Source organism: Melozone crissalis, unplaced genomic scaffold (assembly GCF_028551555.1).
Source record: "Melozone crissalis strain CALT ecotype California unplaced genomic scaffold, PUWL_Pcris_2 ptg000016l_1, whole genome shotgun sequence".
NCBI lineage: Eukaryota > Metazoa > Chordata > Aves > Passeriformes > Passerellidae > Melozone > Melozone crissalis.
In genome coordinates this window covers 17,263,773-17,288,400 of record NW_026535794.1, presented here as the reverse complement: position 1 = coordinate 17,288,400, position 24,628 = coordinate 17,263,773, and the positions used below count along the sequence as shown (strand labels likewise).

Genomic DNA, 24,628 nt, shown 5'->3' with positions numbered 1-24,628 from the left:
GAAACCACCTGCATTTCTGCCTGAAATGATTTTGCTATAAACACCATGTTAAGCTGACAGAGAGAGAGTCCATCCAGCTCTTACTGGTTTTTGAGCTCCCTTGCTTTCAGCTGAACTGAGCAAAAAGCTCTCACCAAGAGAACTATGCCCACCATTAACCAAAGTGTCACCTGGAAGTCTTAAATTAACATGCTGGGACATTCCAAAGGTATCTAAGCACCTTCAAACTGCCAAACTGAGAAATGCCCTTGAGACAAGTGTAAGGCTCAAACAAACCTCAGTTTAAAGTGGAAGGGGAAAATACCAACAGCCTAAAAGTAAGACGGTTAAAACCAGGAGTTTAAAAAAAGAATTTAAAATGAGGAAAGGATTACTGTTTCCCAATCCCTTTCCATATATAACTGAAGGAAGCATTATGCAGAATCACTGAAGAGCTAGGTGTCATTTTCTGACTAGGCATTAGGAGTGCACATATTTGACATACTTAGGTGACAGCAGCTGTCTGCAAGTCAACTGTTTTTAAATCAAATTACTTTTATGAAATATACACCCAGCATCAAAATAAAGCAGAACATGTCCTTGGAAACATGTTGCACAGTAAGGTCACAAAGCACTGAGACTTTTACAATGGCTTTGCTAGCATTCACTCTTCTCACCAGAATGCTTAGCCTCCCACCCTATTTCCTCCCTTCTCTTTTGTTACAACACAAAAAAATCAATTTTAATACATTTTACATCTGCAGTCGATCATAATTCATGCACTTAATCTTACACAAAAGAAGTTGAACTTTCTTCAAAACAAAAAAAATCAAAGCCTACAGAAAACTCCAGAAATGAAGTAAAATGCTGTGATGATTAGACCTCTATCAACTATTTTGTGTAGGTACATGGTTACATGAAATTTTTTAAATGTAAGATTTAAACTCCATTCAAAGAACAAAGCTGCCTCTTACTGAATACAATTATCTGGCTTGATCTGGTACTAAAACACGCTGCAAAATACAAAAAGTTGTTTCAATGCTGTAGTTCAAAGCATTTGTAAAAAGAAATTAATCCTTCTACCTCTACCTAACCTATTGTCTTCTAAATTGTCTGCACATCACTAGACCTTACAGTATTTTAGCCTGAAAATATCTGAAATTGCAGCATGTCCTTTTTAACCTTCCCCCACACCTGAAATGGAAGCAGTCTCAGCTGAGATGCTCCCAACACAGTCCTTTTCCAGGGCCAAACAGCAAATTTTTCCTGAGACTTCATATCTATGCACCAATAATCTTTCTACTCCTATCAAAAGATACTTTCAAAGAGAAGTGGTCCTCTGGATAAGCACCTGACACAAGCAAAGACACCAAAACTTACTCTGGAGTCAGACAGACATCTTTTGTCTCTCCCAAGACAGACATCTTTGCTAACTATTTAACTGAATTTCCTTTAAATCTTTTGTCAGTTTAACGGGACAAAACGTAATGAGAATGAGAAAAGGTGTCAAGGTCTAAGATGATGCTCTGTGCTAGGTCTGCAAGATTTAAGAACATTTATGTCTGCAGAACACAGCTAAATTTGATGAGTGTGTAACAGCAAGAGGAAAATCATCAAAATACTGCATTATTAAAACTAGATTAGATGGATTTTAAATTGATCAGTTACTAAAAGCTATTAAGAACCACCTGATCAGCATGAATTTTGAGAGGTTAAGTGCTACAGTTTGGCAGAACTTAACATTGGGACTCAAAGTAAAGCACAGCTGAATGTGAGAGGCAGAGTTGTCAATGCCAGTTGTCAATCTGCTGATGCAACCATCCATAGTGATGCACTTCTTTAATTTTGAGACTTCCTAAGCTGGTCAAGAACAGATTCCAGTCCACAATGTCTAAGGGAGAGAAGTTCCTGTTGGGCTTGATCCATCAGCCCAATTTGCAGGCTTGAGCTTTGACCTTGATCACTCTTCTTGCTTGTTTGAACTTCCCTCAGGATGAACAGCTGACTTTGAGATGCCTGGCCCAGGCTGGGGGGCGCAGGGAGTACCCAGCTCTCTCTGCAGCCTCCTGCCTCTGAAAGGGCTGCTGCAAAACCTGCTCTAGGAGCTCAACCTGGAAGCCATTAAAAATGGGTAAGTTTTTATATCAAATGTTTTCTGGTAAACAAGGAAAGGTTTTTCCTCCTGACTCCAGAAACTATCACATGAATTGCTTACTATTATTTGTACTACTATTAATACACTCACTACTATTTATGTTATAATTAATACTATTAATAATTCTGTTAATATTTTAAATAGCAATTGGTGTTTCATGGTACAATTTTGGTCAAAATGTAATACAATTCAAAGTGTAAATGTAAAAATTGTTTCAATAGCTGTCATGCCAGTTATTATTAAATCTGTCAAGAAAAAAAAATAGATAATTTACCTCCGAGAAATCATTCAAATTAGCTTTTTGCACTGCTGATTCTGCCATCCAATTCCTAAGTATGTATCTAGGATTAACAGCTGAAACCAAGAGTAAATAATGTTAAATTTAGTTAGACATATTAAACAAAAGGAAAACAGGCATTGAAACATGTCACTGAAATCTTCAAGAGTTAAATCTGCAGATCAAGAAAAAATGCATAAAAAGGAAAAGGAATTTATCAATCTACTTAATTCTCTGAGTTGCTAAAAGAATTTTTTTAAACTTGCACTATCAGTAGTGCCAAAATGCCAAACAGAAATTAGAGTAGCACAGAACATTGATAGAGGAAGGATTTCCTGTCAGGAACACCAGCAGAGTTTTCAAGTGCAATGAGTTTACCATGGCCTAGGTTCCTGCTGTGTTGATGGAAAACATTTCAATGTTGTCAATACCTTCCTGGAGATCACAAAAATGAATATTGTATTATTTAATTTACAAAGTAATTACTAAGATATCCTTTAAATTATATGTATATAGGCCATAAAAGCCTTTAATGTTAAAATTCAGCTGTATTTTTTAGAAACTACTTTTTCAACTTTCCTTTTAATCTCCTGGCTGAGGGTAGGCAGAGGTTCCTCAGTTTTTTCCACAGCTGCCTGTTGTAACCTTTTGGAAACCCTCATGACAACTGCACTGCTTCCCTGCCTTGTTCCAGGCTGCTTTTGTCTAACGAGCAGTAGAGAGAATGTAGCAACAAGGGAAAATGAAACTGCTGAATTAGTAAACTAGGATATATCCTGAATTAGTAAACTAGGATATATCCTACACCAGAGCCATTAACAACTTATATAAGGAGTTTTGCCAAACTGTATGCCAGGGACAATTCATATCAGCACACATGGCTCTAATTATCAATTTTTTGGCAGATTATGTCAATGAAAGTCTTATTTTTGTTCTGCAATTAAAGGTTAGAATTCTACTTCGGTAAGTTTTCCCTTTACCTAATGATCAAAACAATGTTACAGAATAATTCTAACACTTCAAGCCTGCTTTGAAGTCTTAATTTGCCATTGGTCTGTATATTTTCCCCAATTCAGTAAGCATTTTTTACATTAAGGGATTAATGATACCAAAGGTGTTTCACGCATGCACTTGAAACCAAAAGTGTGTGATTTATGGACATAAACTTCAGCTCCTTCTCTTTCCCCTGATGTCCCAGTACGTTTTATATTAATAAATGTTAGGTTTATATATTTCTTTTTAAAAACCTGTGGACCTTTATAAAATATCCTTATAAATATCCTTACAGCATATTTGAAAGAGGGTATTGGAAAAAGCAGGGGAGTGATCAAAATTACCATCTCAAACTTCCCTCTATTCAAGTCCTTTAATCAATTAGTTATTAAGTTATTTAATTTAAAAAGAATGTATTAGAAGGGGCCACAGACATTCTTCTTTTTCACATCCCCCCTGTCTAGTATGTATTTACATATTAAAAAAGTCAATAAATACAACTGTTTACTGGGAATCCTGATAACCTCTACACAGGCATAACAACACTCTGCCCTAAATGCTAAAGAACAGTGTTTTACTACATGGCAAAACAATTTGCTCTGGCCAAGTATTTGATTTAATCCAGTAAATGGGTTATCAATAGTAAAGTGTGATAACTATTTAAAAAATATTTTAAAAGGTGAAAAAGTTAATATATGACTCATTCAAAAAATGGTAATTCACATTAGAGCTGTGAGTCATTTTAGCAGGAGAATATTTGTCCCAGAAATAAATTCTTAACAATTGCAAATTGACAAGTTTCACAGTGGTTTTAAAAATGTCAGTATTTAACACAACTGACAAGATAATTATGAAAGAGTAATACAAGCCAGGTAAGAAAAGGACAAAGCAAAAGAATTTTTGTGCCCTTTATAAGCATGATCTGGTCTACTTTTTTTACATGCTGCTTTTGTAAAGAAATACAATTTTAGACTTGGATTGTCAAAACTTTTTGATCAACTCCAGAAGAACTAAGTTTAGGCAGTGCAAGATAAAACACTACTAAGAACAGAAAAAAAAATAAAAATAATGAATAAGTGATGACTTTAAATGATTCAAGCTAATGTATTTTGAGAAGTGAGATTTTTTATGACACTAACAATTAGGAAAGGGTGATGAATAATGAGGTGTTAATGCCAGTATATTCAAGGTCAATCAAAGACAGCAGTACACAATTTAGTGGAACTTCCCAACCCAGTTGAGAATCTGAGGAGCCAGGACAGATTTGTCTTCAACATGAAATGCTGGGTAAAAATGCAGACTTGCCTGAATTGAGCCAGATTTCTGCTGGAAGTTGTGCTGATAAGGACAGCTGTTACAAGCAAATGCTCAAACAACCAACAAACAAAACAAAAACTGAAATAATTTTCTAAGAGACCACAGGGGTGTCTAAGTAATCTATTTAAATCCATGGATGTAAAAATGTAAAAAAGAACAAAAAAAAATCCCCAAAACCTCTGTAAGAAATTTCAATCACACTGTAATATTGGGCACCTAGCAAAAGTCCAAGGATTATTGATTTTAAATAAAACAATAACAAACTAACATCAGTAGCCTATTATAAATTTTTGCAGCTCTGCAGTATGAATAGAGAGTGATGATTGATTATATGGAAGAAAATGAACTGAACCATGAATCTTTGCAGATCAGGTTTTGACTGCTACCAAAACTAAGACCATTAGCACAAGTGTGATTTTGGAGGCAAAAACCCTTTTCCATGTTTCATCTGTCTCCTGCCTGTACTATGAAATCCTCTGAGGTGCATGTAGAAAAACATAATGATGTTTTGCAGAAGATCATTGACAAATAAGGATCCTTTCTGATTTGGAATAAAACCTCAATGTCATGATTTTCTCTAAAAGCAGATTTAAAAGATACAGAAAAATAAGATATGTGTTTAGACAGTTTTTAGCATTCAATTTCAGCTGAGGAAAACAGGAACTTGAAAATTCAAAACGATAATTGAGTGAAGGGCCTCAGAAACTCACAGATGAAGCTTCTTAACCCTACTGAAAACCAATAAAATAAATACTTCTTCTTGGTAGCTCTTTTCATATTAACTTTCTAAAATGCATATAGAATTTTAAGATGTATTCTTTAAAAAGTATAGAGAGCCTTTGTTAGAAATAGGGGTGCAAACCTGAAACCATAAATTGTGCCCTCTGTAGTTTTACTGCCTCATTACTGAAAGTCAGTGCCAGCTCCTGCCGTTTTCCTGGCAAATTGATTGGAGCTTTAGAAGAAAGGGGCCAATCAATACCCAACAAAAGAGTGCAGCCATTTCCATCCTGCTTGGCAGGAAGCACCCTGCAAAGCAGTGTAACAGTGAAGCCTCTTGTGCAGAGTTTGATCAGATCTTGTAGTTCCTTTATTCCCTTTTGGCCATTGATTTTCAGTAGCTCATTTTCTCTTATAAGCAAATTTCACAAATTTACCACAGCAGCTTACTGCAGATCAAAAATATCTCCTGCTGAACAGTTCTTGGAGTTTCATATGCACTGTTTCTGCTGTGATACCTAACTGCAGAACCTTTGCCATTTTGTCTTTAGCATAACTTGGAGAATCAAAGCACCTTCCTTTGCCTCCTATGACCAGATAGTCCTTTCTCAATGAGTTTTTCCTCTGGGTGACAGAAAGAAAAAGTGTGTCCCTATCAGAAATCTGAATTCTGTGTAGCATGTAGAAAGGGCAGAGACAGACAGAATGAATGTATATTGCTACAAGATTTGGAGCAGCATAATGAGAGTTTCTCCTCTTAAAAAAAATACTGTATTTTAGTTCTACCCAAAAAGAAAAACACCTACCACAAAAGAAACATATGTAAATAGATATTTGCCATCTGCAAGCAGATGACTCCTTTGGATTGTTTTACTCACTTGCCATTCTTGTTCTTCTTTTGGCATCTGAGTCACCATTGTTACTACACATCAAAAACAAACAAAAAGAAAAAAAACAGAAAGCACTTTAGCTAGTGAGGATTAAGCTGATTTATTTTTAGATATATCTTATTTGACTTCCATTTAAATCGTTAAGTGCTCTGCTTTTGTGCTTGGCAGAAGCTGGTGTGAATCTCTATGAATAAATAGACTTGGAAAAAACTGCACATTTTCTTGTAGGTTTTGTGCCTTGTATTGACTTTTCCCCTAAGAATTTTGTTTACTGAATAAAATTTCCAAGTACCTGATATGTATTTATTTTGACTACTATTAGCCATGCATACCATATATAACTAAGAAAAAAATGTTAGATTCTTTATTGATTTAACACAAAAGAGTCCTGTGCATTCCTATCTATGCAACACCATGGTTTCCAAACACAATCTGTGTATTTGCAACTGTTCAATTTCCATCCCCTGCCACCATAAAGCAATGTTATTTCATGGTAAATATTTATAAATAAGCAGTAATTAAACACTATTCATTCCTATGTACTTGCAAAGCCTGTTTGTGATTGTTGGACTGAATCTGTAGGATTGGTATTTGAAGAAAACCTGTCAACCAAAGAAAACTGATCAGGTGCTCAGTGAAGGACAAAGAATAGAAATAATTCCTACCATGTCCTTTTGATGTACCTGAGTGTCAAAACAGAACTACAACAGTAATTATTGTTGAATCCAGCAGAATGTAGAGCCAAGAAAACAAAAAAGGCATATGAAACCATCTTTGGGCCAGTTTATTAATCCCATTAAAGACTATGCACCACAGATTAAATTTGCCTGCTTCTGGCAAATACAGACTTTAAACTACAACCAGACTCACCTGTTCAATCTCATGAGGTACATAGTAACCCACTCTGAAAATAATTTGTGTTTACTCAGATCCTGGAGAGCCCAGAATTCCTAAAGAGAAAGAAACATTTATTGACAGATAATCAGAATTATTTTTCTGTTAAGCAAAAACCAAAGTAAGCAACAAATACTGTGTTTTAGCCCCAGCTGGCAACTAAGCCTCACATAACCACTTGCTCATGGTCCCCCTCAACTGGGGTTTAAAGTAAGGTTAAAAGTAAGAAAACTCGTGGGTAAGATCAGTTTAATAATTGAAATAATTTCATAACAACAATCATAACAGCAATGTGAAGGAAAATATCAAAAGGAGAGTGAAATAAAACCCAACATAAACAAGTGATGCAAATGAAAATCAATTGCTCACCAACCTATGCCCAGCCAGTTCCCAGGCAGGGTATCCCCCTGAGCTCTCCCCTGGTTTGTTTGCTGAACACGGCACCAAGTGCTGTGGGATATCCCTGTGGCCAGTTTGGGTCAGCTGTCCTGGCTCTGTCCCCTCCCAGCTCCTTGTCCACCCCCAGCCTCCTTGCTGGCAGGGCACCACGAGAAGGTGCAAAGTCCTTGACTCAGTGTAAGCCCTGCTCAGCAACAGCTAAACCTTCAGTGTGTTATCAGCAGTATCCACAATCTGAATCCAAAACATGGCACTCCACCAGCTGCTAGGAAGAGAATTAACTCTTATCCCAGCTGAAAGCAGAACAATGAGCAATAAAAAGATTGAAAAGGCAAATGTATTATGACTGTTAAAAGAATTTTCTCCCTAAACATTCTATTAGTATCTTTTCCTCTGTATTCAAGTTTTTTTTTTTTTGCTAGCATGATGCAACTACATGAATCCATCTCTGTTATGACAAATTTTACCTAAACATCTCTAGCACTTCACTCCTGTTTTTTCTTGGCTTATTGTCTGACCTATTTGATATTTTAAGCTACATAATGACAGGTTTCACTTTCTTCTGAGACTCATACATGGGTCAGATATATTAATATAATTGTTTTTGATCAAAAATTGTGCAATAAGCAAAATATATAAATAAAGAAAAGGTAGAGAGAAAGAGAAACTAAAGTCTACAGGGATAGGAGAAAACTGAGAAGAACAGAGACAGCAGGAGAGGAGACAGAACTTGGAAGATGCTGACAGCAAGGAATCAGAGCTTGGGGTTACTGCCTCCAGTGATGGACAGCAAACACAAACCAGGCCTCCCTGGCTGATTACACTGAGCCAACAGCTGCTTCATATTCCTCAGCTCACAGACAAAAAATGAACTTCAGAGAAAGAACAGATTAGGAAGAAATGGACATAGATAAAAGGAGCTAAACAGCACATATTCGAGAAAAAAAAGGAAATTAAAAACAAGAAGAAAAAGTTTTGATCCCATCTGGGTTTTTTGGTTTTGGGGTTTTTCTGAGGAATAAGAGTAAAAAGTATATGAAAATTATATTTGATCATAAAAATGAGCACAGAAATGACTAAGAGCTGGGAATCAGGCAGGTGGATAACAGGTGAGTATGAGAATCAAGCATTTGTTCAAAGATGTCAGAGTTAGGCTGCTTTAGGAGGAATTTCAGAATGTTTTCAGTTAATACTAAATGCAAGGACTCCTGCAGTGTTCCCAAAGGATTCTAGCATTTTTAGGTCAATTTTGGTACGCAGCTGAAAAAATCTTTAATATTGATGCACAAATCAATTTGAAAACTTACTCATAAAGTGTGTAAATAAACAGAGGTAAAATTACTTTAAAATTGAAATTCTTTAAAACAATGAAAACTTTTTACCAGCATAAAATTGTACTTGTTTTTCCACATCAGTTTTGAAACTCAGAATTTGTGGGCTAAATCATTTCATTGTGTGAGAAAAAAAAAAAAGATCAGGTTGCTACCAAGCGAAGGCTGGAAATGACCCTTGGTGTAGCAGCAGGATCACAACTACACCACAATTGCTGGTTCCTCAGCCAACACCTTCAAAGATGGGAAGATGGAGTTGCCATAAATGGAAAAATCCCTTGGGTTCTATGACAAAAAATACCTTCTCTTACAAATACACCCATCCTCTTATCACCCTCCTGTGCAAACAAATAATTCCAAAGCCACAACTCCAGCGTTTTTTTGTTGCTTACCTCTAGAGTATCAAAACTTTTAAACTCTTAATGGCTTCAGGTTCATAGAGAAGGTCAGGATAGACCTCTTACTTAACAGAAGAAAACAAGGAAAACCAGAAAATTTGCTCAAAACCACTTAATTACACTTGGAAAAAGAACCATCAACTCCACATTTTCATTCAGTGTTTTACATTGTCATCCTGCTGCCTAAAAACAACCTCCTAAGTCCTGCTCTCATTTTAAATTGGCTTCAAAAACAAACAGACATAAATCAGATGTCTGGGGAAGGCAATGAAGTTTCCCAGGCAAAATTAACAATATTCATCACATGGAAATACATCAGTATATTAAAAAATAAAAGGAAAAAAAAATCATTTTGGCTTCTGCAAAAAGACCATTTTCTTTCCAGTTTAGGTTCTTTTTCAGAACCATATTACAAGCTTCCTTTTCAGAATTTCCCTTTTGCTTTTTTATTCAATTATGACTTGCCTAGAATCTCAGTCCAGTTCAAATATGTCAGCTATATTTCCACTTTCAAAGATTGCACTACATCCAAGTAAAAAAATTAAGTACTCTCACGTATTTCCTGAAGAATAAGTTTAGTCTAAGTTAGAGCAACACAGGATGAGATAGCAGGCTGAGCAGGACACAATAGCAAAATGTATTCTCATGCTTTAAGTTACATTTAAAACCAATCTCTTGCTCAAGGAAGGGCAGAGGCCATGATGGGCAAAGATTTGTAGCAGGAATTTATGTTGAGATGGAATCTCACTTATCATTAGATACCAAGCTAAGCAAATATGCCTGAGAGCAGAGGTTTAGGCCACCTGGTAAACCCATGTCAGGAACAGTGTGGTTGACCTGAGGCTGAAATTTTCCTCATGAGCCCTGTGCAACTTCACTTATTGGACAAAAAGTATTCTTATACAAAACAACAAAAAAACAGGGAGATGAAGGGGAAGAAAATTCTTTGTAGCAGACCCACATTAAATGTGACAAAAATCACATTCCCAGTTGTGTATGAGTATTTATGACCACTCACATTGGACCTGTACCAAAGGGTCAAAATCTGACTTGAGCATTTTTCATGAATGCACCTTTCATTAGCACTTTTCATTAACATATCCATCATTACCAGATACAGGCTTAACAAGGGGTGGTAGCCTGACACAGGTGTATTAGTCCCTCTGTTCCTTAATAACGACACAATAACATATTTCCCAGACAAATCATGGCTTGAGATAACTTCTACTATATCAGAGTTATGTCCAATTTGATTTACTCTTTTTATATTAAGCATTCCTAGGACCGGGTGCTTGTATTTATACCTCAGGAATATGGAGCTCCTTTAACTGGTCTGCAGTAATTTCACTCAGCTCTCGGAATGTCATTGTAAAATCAGCCTTTGTATCTTCCATAATCTAGTCAATAAAGACACTTCTATGAGTGCTTTTCAAGTGTGAGGTACCAGTTCAGATGTTTGCCAACAAAATTAGCAAAGTAAACTCACTTTTAAGAGGAAAGCAATCAAATAGTTATCATTCTCATTCTCCCCAAGAAGACCCAATTTTGTTTTGAATAGTTCTGTGAAACTGAAAATAGTAACAAAGTATGGAAGTTGTGAACATTATATATTTTATAGCATTGTAATTAGAAGGTTTCAGTTCTGCAAGTGCATACCGACTGTGATAGTGCTCACCATACCCCTCCAAAATCTGGGAGGCTCTGCAAAAAAACAGAAGAAATGTCAAGTTCTAAGGAACTGAAATGCTGCTGCAGGTATAATCCTGCTGTACAGTAAACAACAAAAACTTCTGCCTGATATCTCAGAAACACTGATATTCTGAATCATCTGGAATCTGTTCTTCATATAAGAATCTTTACAGGAGGCTATTAAAATACTGCTTCATTACTTCAGGACAATGCATGGTCTTCCTAAGTAAATGTCTTACAAAACAAGCTAGGCAAACTGAGAACAGAAAACTATGGGCAAAAGTCCTACCTTAGTGAAAGGAAAAAGGATCACACAACATCAATAGCTCCCTATAGTCCTATTTTAATACTATTTTTGACACAACAAAAACTTTTCTCCCCACCCTCTAATCTTATTCTGGCCAACAACTAATCCAGAATCAATTCCCAGTTAAAAAAAAATAAAATATTTTAAAAGCAAATCCCTTTCTTTCCTAAGCATATGGTGATTACAGTGTCTCTCATCTCACTAGTTCCTTTAAGCATTATGATATTTTAAGGATTACTTACAGCTGCTTTTGCCTGGGATCCAATAAAGGTTTTAGAGCTTGTAACAGCTTGCTCAGATTAAACAGCCCAACACTTGCCTGATTTCCTATTTTATACCTCCTTTCATCATCAGATGTGTTTGGAACAAAATCTGTTTCAAACAAAACATTACTTTTCCAAAACAGAGTAATTACAATAAAGAATCAATGTTAAAATATTGAAATACATTCATTTTTATACTTACACAGCAAACTTATAGAAGACTTAAAACCACTTAAATATTTAAAATTAGATCACAAGAATACTTATTTTAAGTGAATTAACTCAAGATCTATCATTTGCAAATCTAAGGAATACATCCTTCACACACAACTTCCCATATGTTACTAGTGACATTTTCCTACCTGAAGATACAAGGTAAATTCAGATGGTTGCAGAGAAAAATAAACACTTTTGCATTAAAAACAGTCTTTTACACTTAAATTCAGTATTTGTACTACTTCTAGTGCTAGTATTTAGCACATAGATTAAGCAAACAAACGTCCAACTAGATTCAGGATTTAAGTGTTTGTGGAAAAGTCACACATATAGTAAACATATATTTACCTGTACAGTAAACATATATTTAATAGGCCACCTAAGCAAGATTTGTTTCAATTGGACAATCAAGCTTTGTATTCACATAAAAAATACGCCTATATCTGGATTTTATATCCAGCAGTAAAATATCCTATGTACAGCAGCAGTGTGTGAGGGGATCAGTGGGAGCCCCTCACTCAGATCAAACCCAGATAAGCTGATCAATGCACACAGCATCACCTGAGTCCTCAGAGGACACTGACAGCAAATGGAGCTTTAAGGAGGAAACTCCCAACTCATCTGTCAGATCTGGTGAGTGTTTCCAATCTGAATTTTGACTCTAACACCTCTCATCTGGCTCTAGGGTGCACTGTCTGGCTGGGACAGAGTCAGTTCACAGCAGCCTGTCTGGAGCCGTGTGTTGGACTTGTGACCAAAGCAGTGCTGATAGCACAGCAATGTTCTACACATTGCTCAGCAGGGCTGGCCCAGCATCAAGGGCTCAATTCTCATTCTGCAACCCCAGAAAATGAGGCTGGGGTGGGCCAGATAGGAGGGGATGCAGCTGGGACAGCTGAGCTCAGCTGACCAAAGCGATATTCCACACTTACAACATCATGATCAGCAATAAAAGCTGGGGGTAGTTTTTCCAAGGCAGTTGTTGCTTGGGAACTGACTTGGCATCAGTCTGGTGGTGACATATGGTGAGTGATTCTCTTTGCATCACTTGCTGCTCACTCCTGTCATTTTTTTCCCCTTGACTTATACAAATGTCATTATCTTGACCCATAAGCTTTTTCTTAGCCTTGCTTTCCCAATTGTCTCCCTCAGCCCACAGCAGGGAGGAGTGAGCCAGTGGCTTGTGGATCCTTAATTGCCAGATGGGTTCAACCCACCCTATAAAGAAAGATCTAAAAGCAAAAAATCCCCATTTTGTCCAATACAATAGAAACAATATGACATTTATTCTCATGACTTTTCCTTAATTTGAGGCTGCAGGCATGAAAACACATAGCAAGATAACCACTGCTGATTCTGAAGTTTATTCAGTTGCAAACTATAAACAATATTCTAAGAATACACATTTATGTACACACTGAACCTGTACCTATCAATCCCAGACTGGCTGAATTAATACTTTCAAAGAAAGGTTACCATGACTGTGTAGGTTTGATTTCTTTTCTTCCAACATATAATTAGCTGCTGTGACTAGAAAACTAGAGCTTTCATGCATGCAAGTTACTGTATTCCACTTCTGCTTTTGGCTGCTTCCAGCAATACACAATTTTTAGTTTTCTAGGCTTCTGTTGTAGTATCTATTGAATTGATGGTGATCAAGTAGAAACACTCTCATGGAAATGGGTTTAATAGTAATATTTCCTTAACAAGACTTTTAGTCATTGAATGCAACCTATATAGTGTATCATAAAACTGGTCACTAATGCAATTTTTTTTTCCCTAAAGCTCTTCAAACAGTACACATGCTTAGGGTTTTTCTGCTAATAATGAAAGGAGTTTTCATGCAATGCAAACTATATAATTTAATATAAAAAGATTATTTTAAGTAAAAAAAAAAAAAAAAAACCAAAAAAACCCCAGATGCTACACTCACCTGGGTCATAGGAATCCATAAATCCAAATGGACCATAATCTATTGTTATGGACAATAAACTGAAGTTATCTGTATTGCACACACCTACAGTTAAACAGAAAGGAGAAACAAAAGTTAAAACTCCACCTGAGCCCCAGACCCTCAGGCATTTTGCTGTGAAACAGGTGCACTGAATTTAGAGAGCTCTCAGGAATCAGACTCTGAAGAATGTCCCCATCCCTGTGCCCCCAGCACATGCCCCACAGCACACCCGGGCTGCTGCTCCTGCTGCTGTTTTGGGGTAAATCCCACAAATCTGCAGCAGAGCCAGACAGGTCCATGTCCTGAGCACTGTAAGAGGCCAGGGCTGGCTGTGGAGGGATCAAATTCAGAGCAGTTAAACTCACACATGGCACCAGCACCCTGTCTTTGTGCACTGCACTGCTGCAACAGCTCTGAGAATTCTTGCTCCCCTATTCTCATCCTGTCAGAGCTGTGCTCTGAGAGATCAGACAGTGAAACTCTGTCACAAAGCCCTCTGTGTGACAGATAAAGCTGTAGGTGAAGACAGCAGCAGAACAAAATATCAAGGTGACAAATAAAAGCCATTTTAAGTCCATTACTGTAAAGTGTCCCTCCCCTAAAGCCAATGCCATCTGGAACCTTACCATGTGCAAACCCCACAGACATCCACGAGGAAATGAGATTCGCAGTCTCTGACACGACCGTAGAGAAAAATTCCTGAAATCAAATATATCTTTTACTTCAAGTCCTCTGTATCAAAACCACTGAAATACATAAGCATTTTATTCACTTTAGAAATATGTAATACATTCTATTTTTCAAATTTAAGCATCTGTGTGTCAGGACTTGTCATTCCCATTCTAAATTATGTGAGTGCATAATAACCTTATTCAGCAAAGACAGTAGTTAAATAAGTATACATAGATGCCCTTAAAGAAATTAAGAAGTAAAATTAAAAAACCAAACCAAAACACACTATATATACTAGGCAGTGTACCAGAATATACCATATATACTACATTTACATTAGCAAAAGCACATTTCATCACGACATGACAGATCATTGATAACCTGTTTGTAAGAGAACAAAATAGAACAGAAAATGGAAGCTTCACAATAAACATTTCCAAAATGGAAACTGGTAGAAAATGTTCACATTTGACTTTGAGAAAACAAAAAAAATCAAGAAGTACATTTTTACTGCAGAGAATTAACAAACTTTTGCTAATAAAACCTGGAAGCTCACTTCAAATTTTAAAATCTTGTAAAACTTGAAACTGTGAAGATCTTCCTGTAATTTTTGTTCACATGCTTGTGGAAAATAAAAATGACTCTCATAAAATACTTACCAGGTATCTATTTGAATCATTCATAGCTATTGATGGAAAATGTTCCTGGATAATAAAGTCTAGCAATCTTCTGTAACAGCAGAAACAGAATTCTTTAAACAAAACTGGTACTTTGGAACTGATCATTTAAAATTCTTGTTTTCAAACAGCAATATGTTGATCTACAGCTTGCCACAAATAGATATTTAAAAAAATCAGTCTGTTTAGACTAAGTCTATTAATCACATTAAGCTCTTCCAAAATTCATAGAGATAAAATCTAAGGTTGTAGCCATAAATATAACTGGATGCAGTCTTAAAGTTAAGACAGAGAGAGTTAAAATTATCCCCACATTAAATCTCCAGAGTTAAAATTATCCCCACATTAAATCTCCAGAGCACACCAGGACATGGTTCTGCATGCAGCAATATCCATTTTTTAGGGAAAAAATAAGAGTTTGCATTTCCAAAAAACCAGTATAAGATTAGAAGGAATAACCATTCTACATCAGAATTCTCACAAAGAAAATGTTCTGACTGAATTCTTATGGAGTAGGGTTACTTCCACAGTAGCTGACTGTTCCCAAAACAGTTCTCCACATTCCTACAAGACAGGCTTAGGGAAATGGGATACATGCATTGAAATTTGCAGGACCTGTCACAGAAAACTGAGAAATGTAGGAACTCACACTTTCAACTTACAAATCTTTTCAAAACAACTCCTCCCTAGTGCTTAGTTACCAGAAGTACCTAGGTATAAAACTTTCCTCATTTTGTAAGATCCAGGCTTTTACACATCTCAAGGGTTTTACCCTTGTGAGGTAAGATCTTTGGTATGCCTGTATAAAAATAGCAGATTACCTTTCTGAATGATGTAATCTCACTTGCTAAATAATTGATGTCTAAATTCCAACTGTATACATGAATTCTAATGTAAGCTGATGGTTGAGAAAACTATTTCAGTTACTGTGAAGATTCAATTCAAACCTTAGTAAGTCCAGTTCCCCAGAGTGAGCCAAGATTTCCAAGGATCCTATACGAAACCACGACTTGGCAACTCGCAGCACTATTGCACCTTAAATATAAAGACAAGAGTGTTGAAATGGAAACAGAGCATCAGCAAAATAAAACAGTTCCATAGCAAAAGCCACCATGTGTTGTTTCTATAGACACAGAGTTTGTATACACACAGTTCAAATGGTATTTTTGTAAGTATGCCTAACACATAAGAGATGAATATGTATAACATAATTTTACTACACATGCATTTTAATGATAAAGCTTGATTTGCTATACCAGCAAGCACAGGCAAAATTCTTGTATTGTATTCTTGTTATTGTATTAATACTAGAATCACTCCAGAAATGCCAGCCTCAAAGAAAGAACACAAACAGATTTTTCCCCATGCTGTGCCATCTCTCTCTTTTTCAGAGCAGGTGTAGATGATACAGCAATGATATAGCCACAACAGCATTCCATGCATCCTGGTAGTGCTATCAAAACAATGGAAAGCTTCCCTAGATTTCAATATCATTTTTGTAATGGGAAATGAAAATAAAAATTATTAATTATTATTAATCTTTCAATACATATGCCACAATCATAGAAGACCAGTTCAGAGGGCTTTCTTCAACCAAGATATATTTCAGATTGATTTTCTCAGGTGTTTTATATCTTAATAAATTAAATTAAGCCAATTTGTTACTTTTTATTACACATTTTTTCATGGAGAATTAAGTTACAATGTTGTAATATTTTAAAATATGTTCATTACCTCTTTCTTTCTTAATATTTCCATTGTAAAACTGGTCTCTCCACACATCATCATCACTTACAACTAAGCTGTAGCAAACAAGAAATGAATGTTAAAAATTATCTCAGCAAAAGTAATTCATATTGAAGATCAAAGTCATATTTTATATAAATTCATTTTCTTCATAAGAAGAAAGATTGTTTTGGTGGCATAACTTTGTATTTACAAATGACACAGGCAAAAAAGATCCTGAGGCTTAACAAGACTTTTCTTGGAAGATGGCTGCTCTCAAAAAGAGCAGGGACAGATTAGTGTGATTGTAACATTAACTAAGTCCCAATTTCCCTGGGGACAACATGGAAATTATGAGGAGAGAGAAATCAGAAACCAAATTGTTGCATCAGATAGAAGTTGCCCTTTACATGAGCCAAAATTATGTCAGAAACTTCAGGGACAATCACTGCTTACCAATCACTGCTACTGGTACTTGGATTTTTAAAACCAATCTCTTCCTTTCATTTGCCTTAAAATTCTGCACATCCTATACATTTTCATGTTTATCCAAATACTGAGGTTTGTGAGAGTTCAGTAAAACTTGCTTTAAAATATTTCACAACTTGCATTAATTTGTTTAAATAAAATATGTAATTTCCTTGCATTTTCTGCTCTGTCAGGAAAAATCAATCCTCAAAAATAAGGGCAGCATGTTCCTCTAAGGTTAACAAGTAGGAAGTTTTCTCTCCAAAACACTGACAATCCAGCTTGGTGCCATCTTCTGAAAGAGATTTTATCCCCTCAATAGGCACAGAAGACTCCTTGTTCAAGACTCTAGCTGGAGGATAATTTAGCTCACTTTTTATAATTCTTTGTATAATTCTTCTTTATCTTTGCTTGTTAACTGGAAAATATTCTTCTACTCAGGAGAGACATGGACCTATTGGAGTGGGTCTGGAAATGACCAGAGCTGGAGCAACTCTTCTGTGAGGACAGACTGAGAGCTGGGGCTGTTCATGGGGAGTAAGGGAGACCTTCCAGCCCCCTCCAGCCCCCAAAGAGGCTACAAGAGCTGGACAGGTACCCTTTACCAGGGCCTCTAGCAACAGGACAAGGAGGAATGGCTGCAATCTGAAAGAGGGCAGGTTTAGATCAGATATTAAGAAGAAGTTTTTTACTCAGAGGATGGTGAGACACTGAACAGGTTGCCCCAGAAAGGCAGTAGATGCACCATCCGTGGAAATATTCAAGGTCAGGTTGGAGGGGACTTTGAGCAACCTGATCTAGAGATGTCCCTGCTCATTGAGGGGGAATTGGACTAGACCAGTAGAAGTCTCTTCCAACCCAAATTATGATTCCATGATTCAAAATATAGTTGGGTGGCACTGCTATCTGATATTTAATGCAGCTATTTATATCTGCTATTAGGTAGTTGAAGACAGCAGAGAGGACAGAATCAAACTTTTCTTCGAGGTACACAGCAAAGAACAAGAGACAAACCTATTATTTCATTCCTAAATATGACTGAAGACAGTCATAGTGTTAATTCCCAAGAGTTTAATTTTGGAAGTACACTAGATTCTGGTTTTCCATACTTGAGCATTAAAATTTGAGAAAGAATTCAGTTGAACCAAAAATGTGGGAAATTCATATAAACATAAATATGTACAAAAATGTCATGAAAAGAAATAGCACGAAGTCTTACCTAGTGCAGTTGCTTGCAACAGTAACTGTGGGTTTGAAACTAAATTATTGTTATTGTATTCAGTATTTTTGGAGATACCTAGTAGCTATTCAAGCTGAACGTTCTGCTAACTGCACAGAACAGGCAGTGAATTATTTCAGGAGGGAGACAATATACAAAAATCAATCTGCTTCTTTTATTGGAGCTGTACTGATACAAGGAGAATTAGGGTGTTTTGTTTTTTTCTTTTAATACTCATTTGGAACCAATTAGTATATCTGTAGGATTAAGTACAAAAACCTCTGAGCTAAATGAGATGGAAGAAGAAAATCTTAATCCTTCAAGAGAAAACAATAAAACTTAGAAACAGAGAAGGAACCTCAGGCACCTACAAAATACTGTGTGCAGCTGAGCACTATGGGACAGAAGGCACAAAAGTTATGCTACTAAACTTTACTGTTTTGAACAGACTTCTGCCAGAAAGGTTGTTTCCTTCTTACCATGTAACTCTTAGCAGGCTCTGTGTAAAATTCCTACAGAATACCAGCACTTCTACTGCAGATAAAAAATCCATGGAGGCCTCAACATTTAGTTAGTACAGACATGCAACACTTGAGAGCTGGCCAGGTAGCTGAGCAGCCACACAGACACACATTCCCACCAGAAAAGTAGCTCTCCAATGGTCCCTGCAGTTGGTAAGTCCTGTAAGGCAGCAGCAGACCAGCTGTACACTCACCCACAGGAAACAGAGCACTGAAATTGCTCTCAGACCAAAGAAGCTGCAACAGCACTCACAGAAGGATTGGATGGATGGATGGATGGATGGATGGATGGATGGATGGATGGATGGCTGATATCCCTCCCTACCTGGCTCTCACTTAAGGGCTTGACTTTACACTCCCAGTGCTCTGCGTGCTGTTCTGCATGAACATCAAGTCCCATGCAAGTAAAGCCACTCAAAACTGAGCCAATGCATATTGGCTCACTCTTTTGACTTAATGTGCAACACTGCTCACTGGTAGCCTCAGTATGTGACTAAAATGGGACTGTATGAAGTGTTCTGTATCTGGCAGTATAGTCATAAACTGGAGCACCCCATTGGGAACACAGTACTTAAAATTAATAGAGCAAACCAACCTGCTGGGTGTTCTGGGATAAGCCATAAGGTTTTTCCTCCCACTTCTGCCAAGACTTGACAAGACCTCTGTTAAGTGCATCCCACCAGCCCCAGTACAACAGCTCCCCATCGGGAAGAATATGGCTGTCAGCTGGGGTTTTTCCAAATTAAGTCTTGCAAACAGTCTGCAGAGCTTGTACAACAGTCAAGGGAGCCAGGCATTTAACCCATCTGCCAGCAGAGAGCTAAAGCACACTGTGTGCTCAGTAGAATTCGTGCACAGTAAAGGGGTAATTTCATACTGGTTTTGCACTGAACAATTTGTTGAGACGACAGCAAAGAGAGGCTCTAACCTGCCAAATGATTTCCTGCTGATATTCAGACAGATTTAAAGTTCTGCATTAACAGCCAACAGCAAAGAGTCTCAAGATGAAGTCAGTGAATAAACCATCAAAAATGTCATTTACAAACACTGCACTTCAACAGAGCAAATGAGTTAGAACTAATGCTAAAGAGATTTGCAGACACTTTGCAAATACAGACACCTAGCCATGTGGCAGCTGAGTACAGGCCTTTTCTGCAGAACATTTGCTTTCTCTAAAGCCTGAAACACTGCAGTACAGACTTCAGACTACTTGGAACACAAAATGAACTTGGTATTTTAAATGTGATCATCTGAAAATATTCAGTTACTTGATTCTGAGAAAATCATCCAAATGAATGAATGTGTTAGTCTCCTTTGGTTCACACAGAATTAGTTTTAAAATTTTTTTACAAACGCTCTCTCTGCTGAAGGGGTGTTTGCATAGACAAAGAATTGAGAGTAATTGCCTACATTCAGTTCTACATTCAGTCAATATTAATATTTGTTCATTTGACTGACAATTCTCCCCAACAATCTTAAAAATGACAGTACAAAAATAGCCCCTTTCCACGTTTTCCTAGTTGGCTAGATTCTAGAATTTGAATTGACTTTACAGAAATGAGTCTTTATTACACTGAAGTTAAGTTGTATTTCTAGAATCCAGCAAACCATGTGATGCAATTAATTGCTGTATTTTATTATTATTGGAAAGTTTTATCCAAAAATCTGTGGACAATATATTTTGTTTTGATTGTGTACATATGAGGAGATCTTTCATCTTGGGAACTAACTGCCCTGCTTTATTGATGTTCAGTGAAATTCAGGCACAAAATTACCTGTAAATTAGTATACTCTGAACAAAGGAAAGAAAAATACCTAGCAGCTCTGCTTGTGGGAATTCCAAGATGGTGCATGGCCTCACTACATAAAAACTCTCGAACAGAAGAGCGAAGCACAGCTCTCCCATCACCATTCCTATGGAGAACAGAGAAATAAGGACCAGGTCATAAAATCACAGCAAATTTCAAAAAGAAAACATTCAGTTTTAGCGTACACAGAGTAACTGCAACTAACCTGGAGTATGGGGTCTTTCCTGAGCCTTTTAACTGCAGTTCCCACCTCTCACCATGCCTGCAAAAGTACCATTGGCATTTCTAACAATAGATCTCAGGCTAACCATGAGTCAGCTAGACTGAACAAAGAGTTCAATCAGATACTCAAAAAAAAGTCACACCTGTTTGTATATACTCCGATCAAGTGGGCTCTTCCATCTCCCAGCTGACCTGCCCAGCTACCAAACTGACAAAAATTAAAATCAAGTTATTGTTCTCTATCATTTATAGAAGTTATAATTGAAACAATACATATTAAATCTAGGTCCTCACAAAAGACACATTTGCTCACATTAAAATGTTGAACCCTAAAGCTGTACTTCCATTTTCACTCCAAAAATGAATCAGAAATCACAGTAACACCAGTAATCCTCATTTTTTTTTTACCTTCCAGCTACAACATACAGCTACAGACCTGTCTTTTGTATAATGAGCCTTTAAACCCATGTGGCTTGCTTTGGTTTTTTTTAATTGGAAATTACAAATCAAATTCTAGCATTCTTCTCCATGAATAATCATAGCCATTTTCAATGAAACTTGAACCTTAGTAATCATGGTGTTGCAGTGAGGCTCTGTCCTTCTCCACTCCTCTGAGCTATTAGTATTAGATACTAATAGTTGGCCAGACTGCTGGGGTGCTAAGCAGACTCAGCAGCTAATGAAAGTTAAAAACATAATTTGCTTCAGGCATAAACAAAAGCAGAGCAAGTAAACAGGGTACTGTGGAAGGATATTATAGTTCTTTTCCACCTGCAGCCCATTATGAAGAACAAGTCTGCAATCAAACTGTTAGTAAGTGTTCATGTACTCACAGGATTTATCCAGGTGTAATTCACAAAGACCCACACAATTCCACCTGGAGGAACGAGTGCCATACTTACCTGGTGACCCCCATACCTATGGGCCAGTGGAACAGACCCAAATATCACTTTCCCACCACTGACCAACTCCAGAAAATCAGGTGATCCTTTGACAGATATATCAAGATCCAAAATATTTTCAAGAACATCCTGGAGAAAAAAATAATACTTGAATATTATCAAATTGTCAGCAGTAATGAACACGTTTTCTACAAATTTCATCATTAAAAGACATCTCACAATATGTTTTAAATGCTCTGTTTGTTTAAAGTATTTACTGAAAAGATATTTCAGGATAAACAGCATATGAATGTTAAAATATACTTTAGTACATGTATTATTAATTTCTACTAATTAGAGAGGAATAAAAAAACAATAGCCAACCTGTGAAACAGCTACAAGATGAACTCTAGATTTAAAAGGTGTAGGATAGACAACTGAAAAAATGCAATTTCTCACATTACGGACATAATTTTCTTGAATCGCATCAACTGGAAAAGGATCTGTAAACATGAAACAGACAATAAATGCTGTATAAAAAATAATTAATCATATTATTCTTAACATGCTTCCTCTTAAATTCAGCCAAAATGCTTTAAAGACAATTAAAACTTATAATATTACAACTTTAGCTATGTATACTAAGCCTTCATGAAAAGCAAGCCCAAATAAATTTAGGATTTTATTGTTTGAAATTTCTGAAAAGGAGTGATTTAAAGAATCTATCAGGACATTCTAGTTTTAAGATCTAAATCATTTCTAAGAATAGATTGAATAGACTGTGACTGGAACAGTCTCTGGGCAGTTTGGTGTGGCACTCAGTTATAGACACCCTAAAAGATATCTGCAGGAGATAGAGAAGTTCAGCTTTCTCCACAGCTGAACAATGCAGTGCAACAAATTTAAGTCGCTGTGCACCAGCAACTGCTGCGTACATTCCATATGCAGCAATGATCACCACACAACCCAAGAAAATAGATGAATCTTTTCTGAGTAATGCAAACAGTGAATAAATGGGTGAGAAGATGTAGCTCTTGCTGTAGCATACATGTGTACTCAGAAGCTGTACTTCATTCTTCCTTCAGACCTACTCTATGCCCTTTTCCATGGTAACAGAGGACAAATATTGTTTTAAACCAGTGTGGTTTACCATCTTTATGGACTTTTGCTTGCAACAATCTTACAATTCCACATTATTATAAAATTTCAGTACCTCATAGACACTGTTTTGTAAAAATTTTAAGTTAGCTAACATCTTTGGAGCCTTGCTGCTAGCCGTGTTTCTCACTACCTCTAATGACAGATCTTCTTATAGCCAGCTGCCATAAGATTAATCACTGATGATTATTTCTTAATGCTCATAAGTAATTGCATCACCAGATGAAATTAGTTCTGTAATGCTATCATATCAATTAGCTCTATGATTACAAGCAGTTTTGTATGTCCGAGAGCTAGGAGAGCTAGAATGCTTTGTGTACTTCCAGAGATGTGTCAGGTTTTCAACTCTGCACTAACACATAACTGGGACTGGGGGGGGGGGGGGGGAAGCTCCTTATGATCAATCTAGTTTTAACTTTAAAACTATATTTGACTGTGTGTATCAGGTCTCAGTTACTGCTTCAGGGGCTGCTGAAGCAGTAACTGAGACCTGCTTGTACAACTCAACAAGCAAAATCGCCGGACAGGGCATGAGTACAGAGACACAGGACCGGGCAGGCCATGAGTACACAGCCCGGGACCGGGCAGGACAGGTGAACAGAGCCCCGGGACCGGGCATGGCAGGAGTACAGAGCCCCGGGACCGGCCAGAACCGCAGTACAGAGCCCCGGGACATGGCAGGAGTACAGAGCCCCGGGACCGGGCAGAGCAGGAATACAGAGCTCCGGGACCGGGCAGGGCAGGAGTACAGAGCTCCAGGACCAGGCATGGCAGGAGCACAGAGCCCCGGGACCGGGCAGAACAGGTGTACAGACCGCGGGACCGGGCAGAACACACTAGTACAGACCCCGGGACCGGGCAGGACACAGTAGTACAGAGCCCGGGACCGGGCAGGCCGTACCTAGGAGGCTGTCGGAGGACAGGGCCCAGGCGCAGAGCTCCGCTGCCCGCCGCCGCGGGCACTGACCCGGCTGAGGGCGGGAGGCGTTCGGGGCCGGGCAGAGCCCGCGGGAGCCGCACAGCGCGGCCACACAGCTCCAGGCCAGGCAGGCGGGCAGCCAGGGCCGCCAGCACATGTCCGCAGACCTCGCCTTCCAGAGCCGCCCACGAACCCGGCCTGAGCTCTCCCGCCCCCAAAGAGGGCGTTGGGGTGCCCGCCCGGCACCGGGCCGGAGGGCGGTGGCGGCGCGGGGCTTCCGCGTCCGGGTCGCGGCGGTGCCGGGAGGCGGTGCTGGCGCGGCGGGGCTGGGGGACACCATGGCCTTGCGGTGGTGGTGGCGGAGCGGCTCCTGGTGCCGCCGGGCGCCGCCGCTGGGCTCCGTGCCGAGCCCCGGCCCCCGCGTCCCGCCGGCCCCCAGCGCGGCGGTGAGTGCGGCGGCGCCGGGCGGGCGCGGAATGAATGGGGCGGGGGGCGCCGGGGCGGGCGGGCACCCGCGGCTGCCGCTCCTTCGGCGTCCCGCAGCCTCCGCCCGGGAAGCGCCACGGCCCGGGGGTG

The 24,628-nt window shown here is 38.3% G+C and overlaps 2 protein-coding genes across 2 annotated transcripts in view; one reads left to right on the top strand and one right to left on the bottom strand.

The window, feature by feature from the left end:
* Positions 1–1,671: 1,671 nt before the first annotated feature.
* On the bottom strand, positions 1,672–24,268 carry LOC128935341 (protein adenylyltransferase SelO-like). The gene is made up of 19 exons (XM_054273613.1): positions 24,035–24,268; positions 22,360–22,478; positions 21,997–22,125; positions 21,238–21,302; positions 21,078–21,134; positions 20,880–20,978; positions 16,866–16,933; positions 16,079–16,166; positions 15,114–15,183; positions 14,409–14,481; positions 13,762–13,845; positions 11,592–11,721; positions 11,010–11,054; positions 10,840–10,921; positions 10,658–10,750; positions 7,202–7,281; positions 6,320–6,363; positions 2,409–2,488; positions 1,672–2,090 (listed from the first exon to the last, which is right to left on the bottom strand). Exons 1-19 carry the CDS (start codon positions 24,207–24,209, stop codon positions 1,968–1,970), a joined length of 1,704 nt encoding a protein of 567 aa, XP_054129588.1. The 5' UTR covers positions 24,210–24,268; the 3' UTR covers positions 1,672–1,967.
* The window catches only part of PDSS1 (decaprenyl diphosphate synthase subunit 1), a 21,513-nt gene continuing 21,052 nt past the window's right edge, over positions 24,168–24,628 (top strand). Inside the window, exon 1 of the mRNA XM_054273615.1 lies at positions 24,168–24,498. Coding sequence (XP_054129590.1) covers positions 24,208–24,498 — 291 coding nt within the window. The 5' untranslated portion in view covers positions 24,168–24,207. The remainder of the gene's footprint in view (positions 24,499–24,628) is intronic.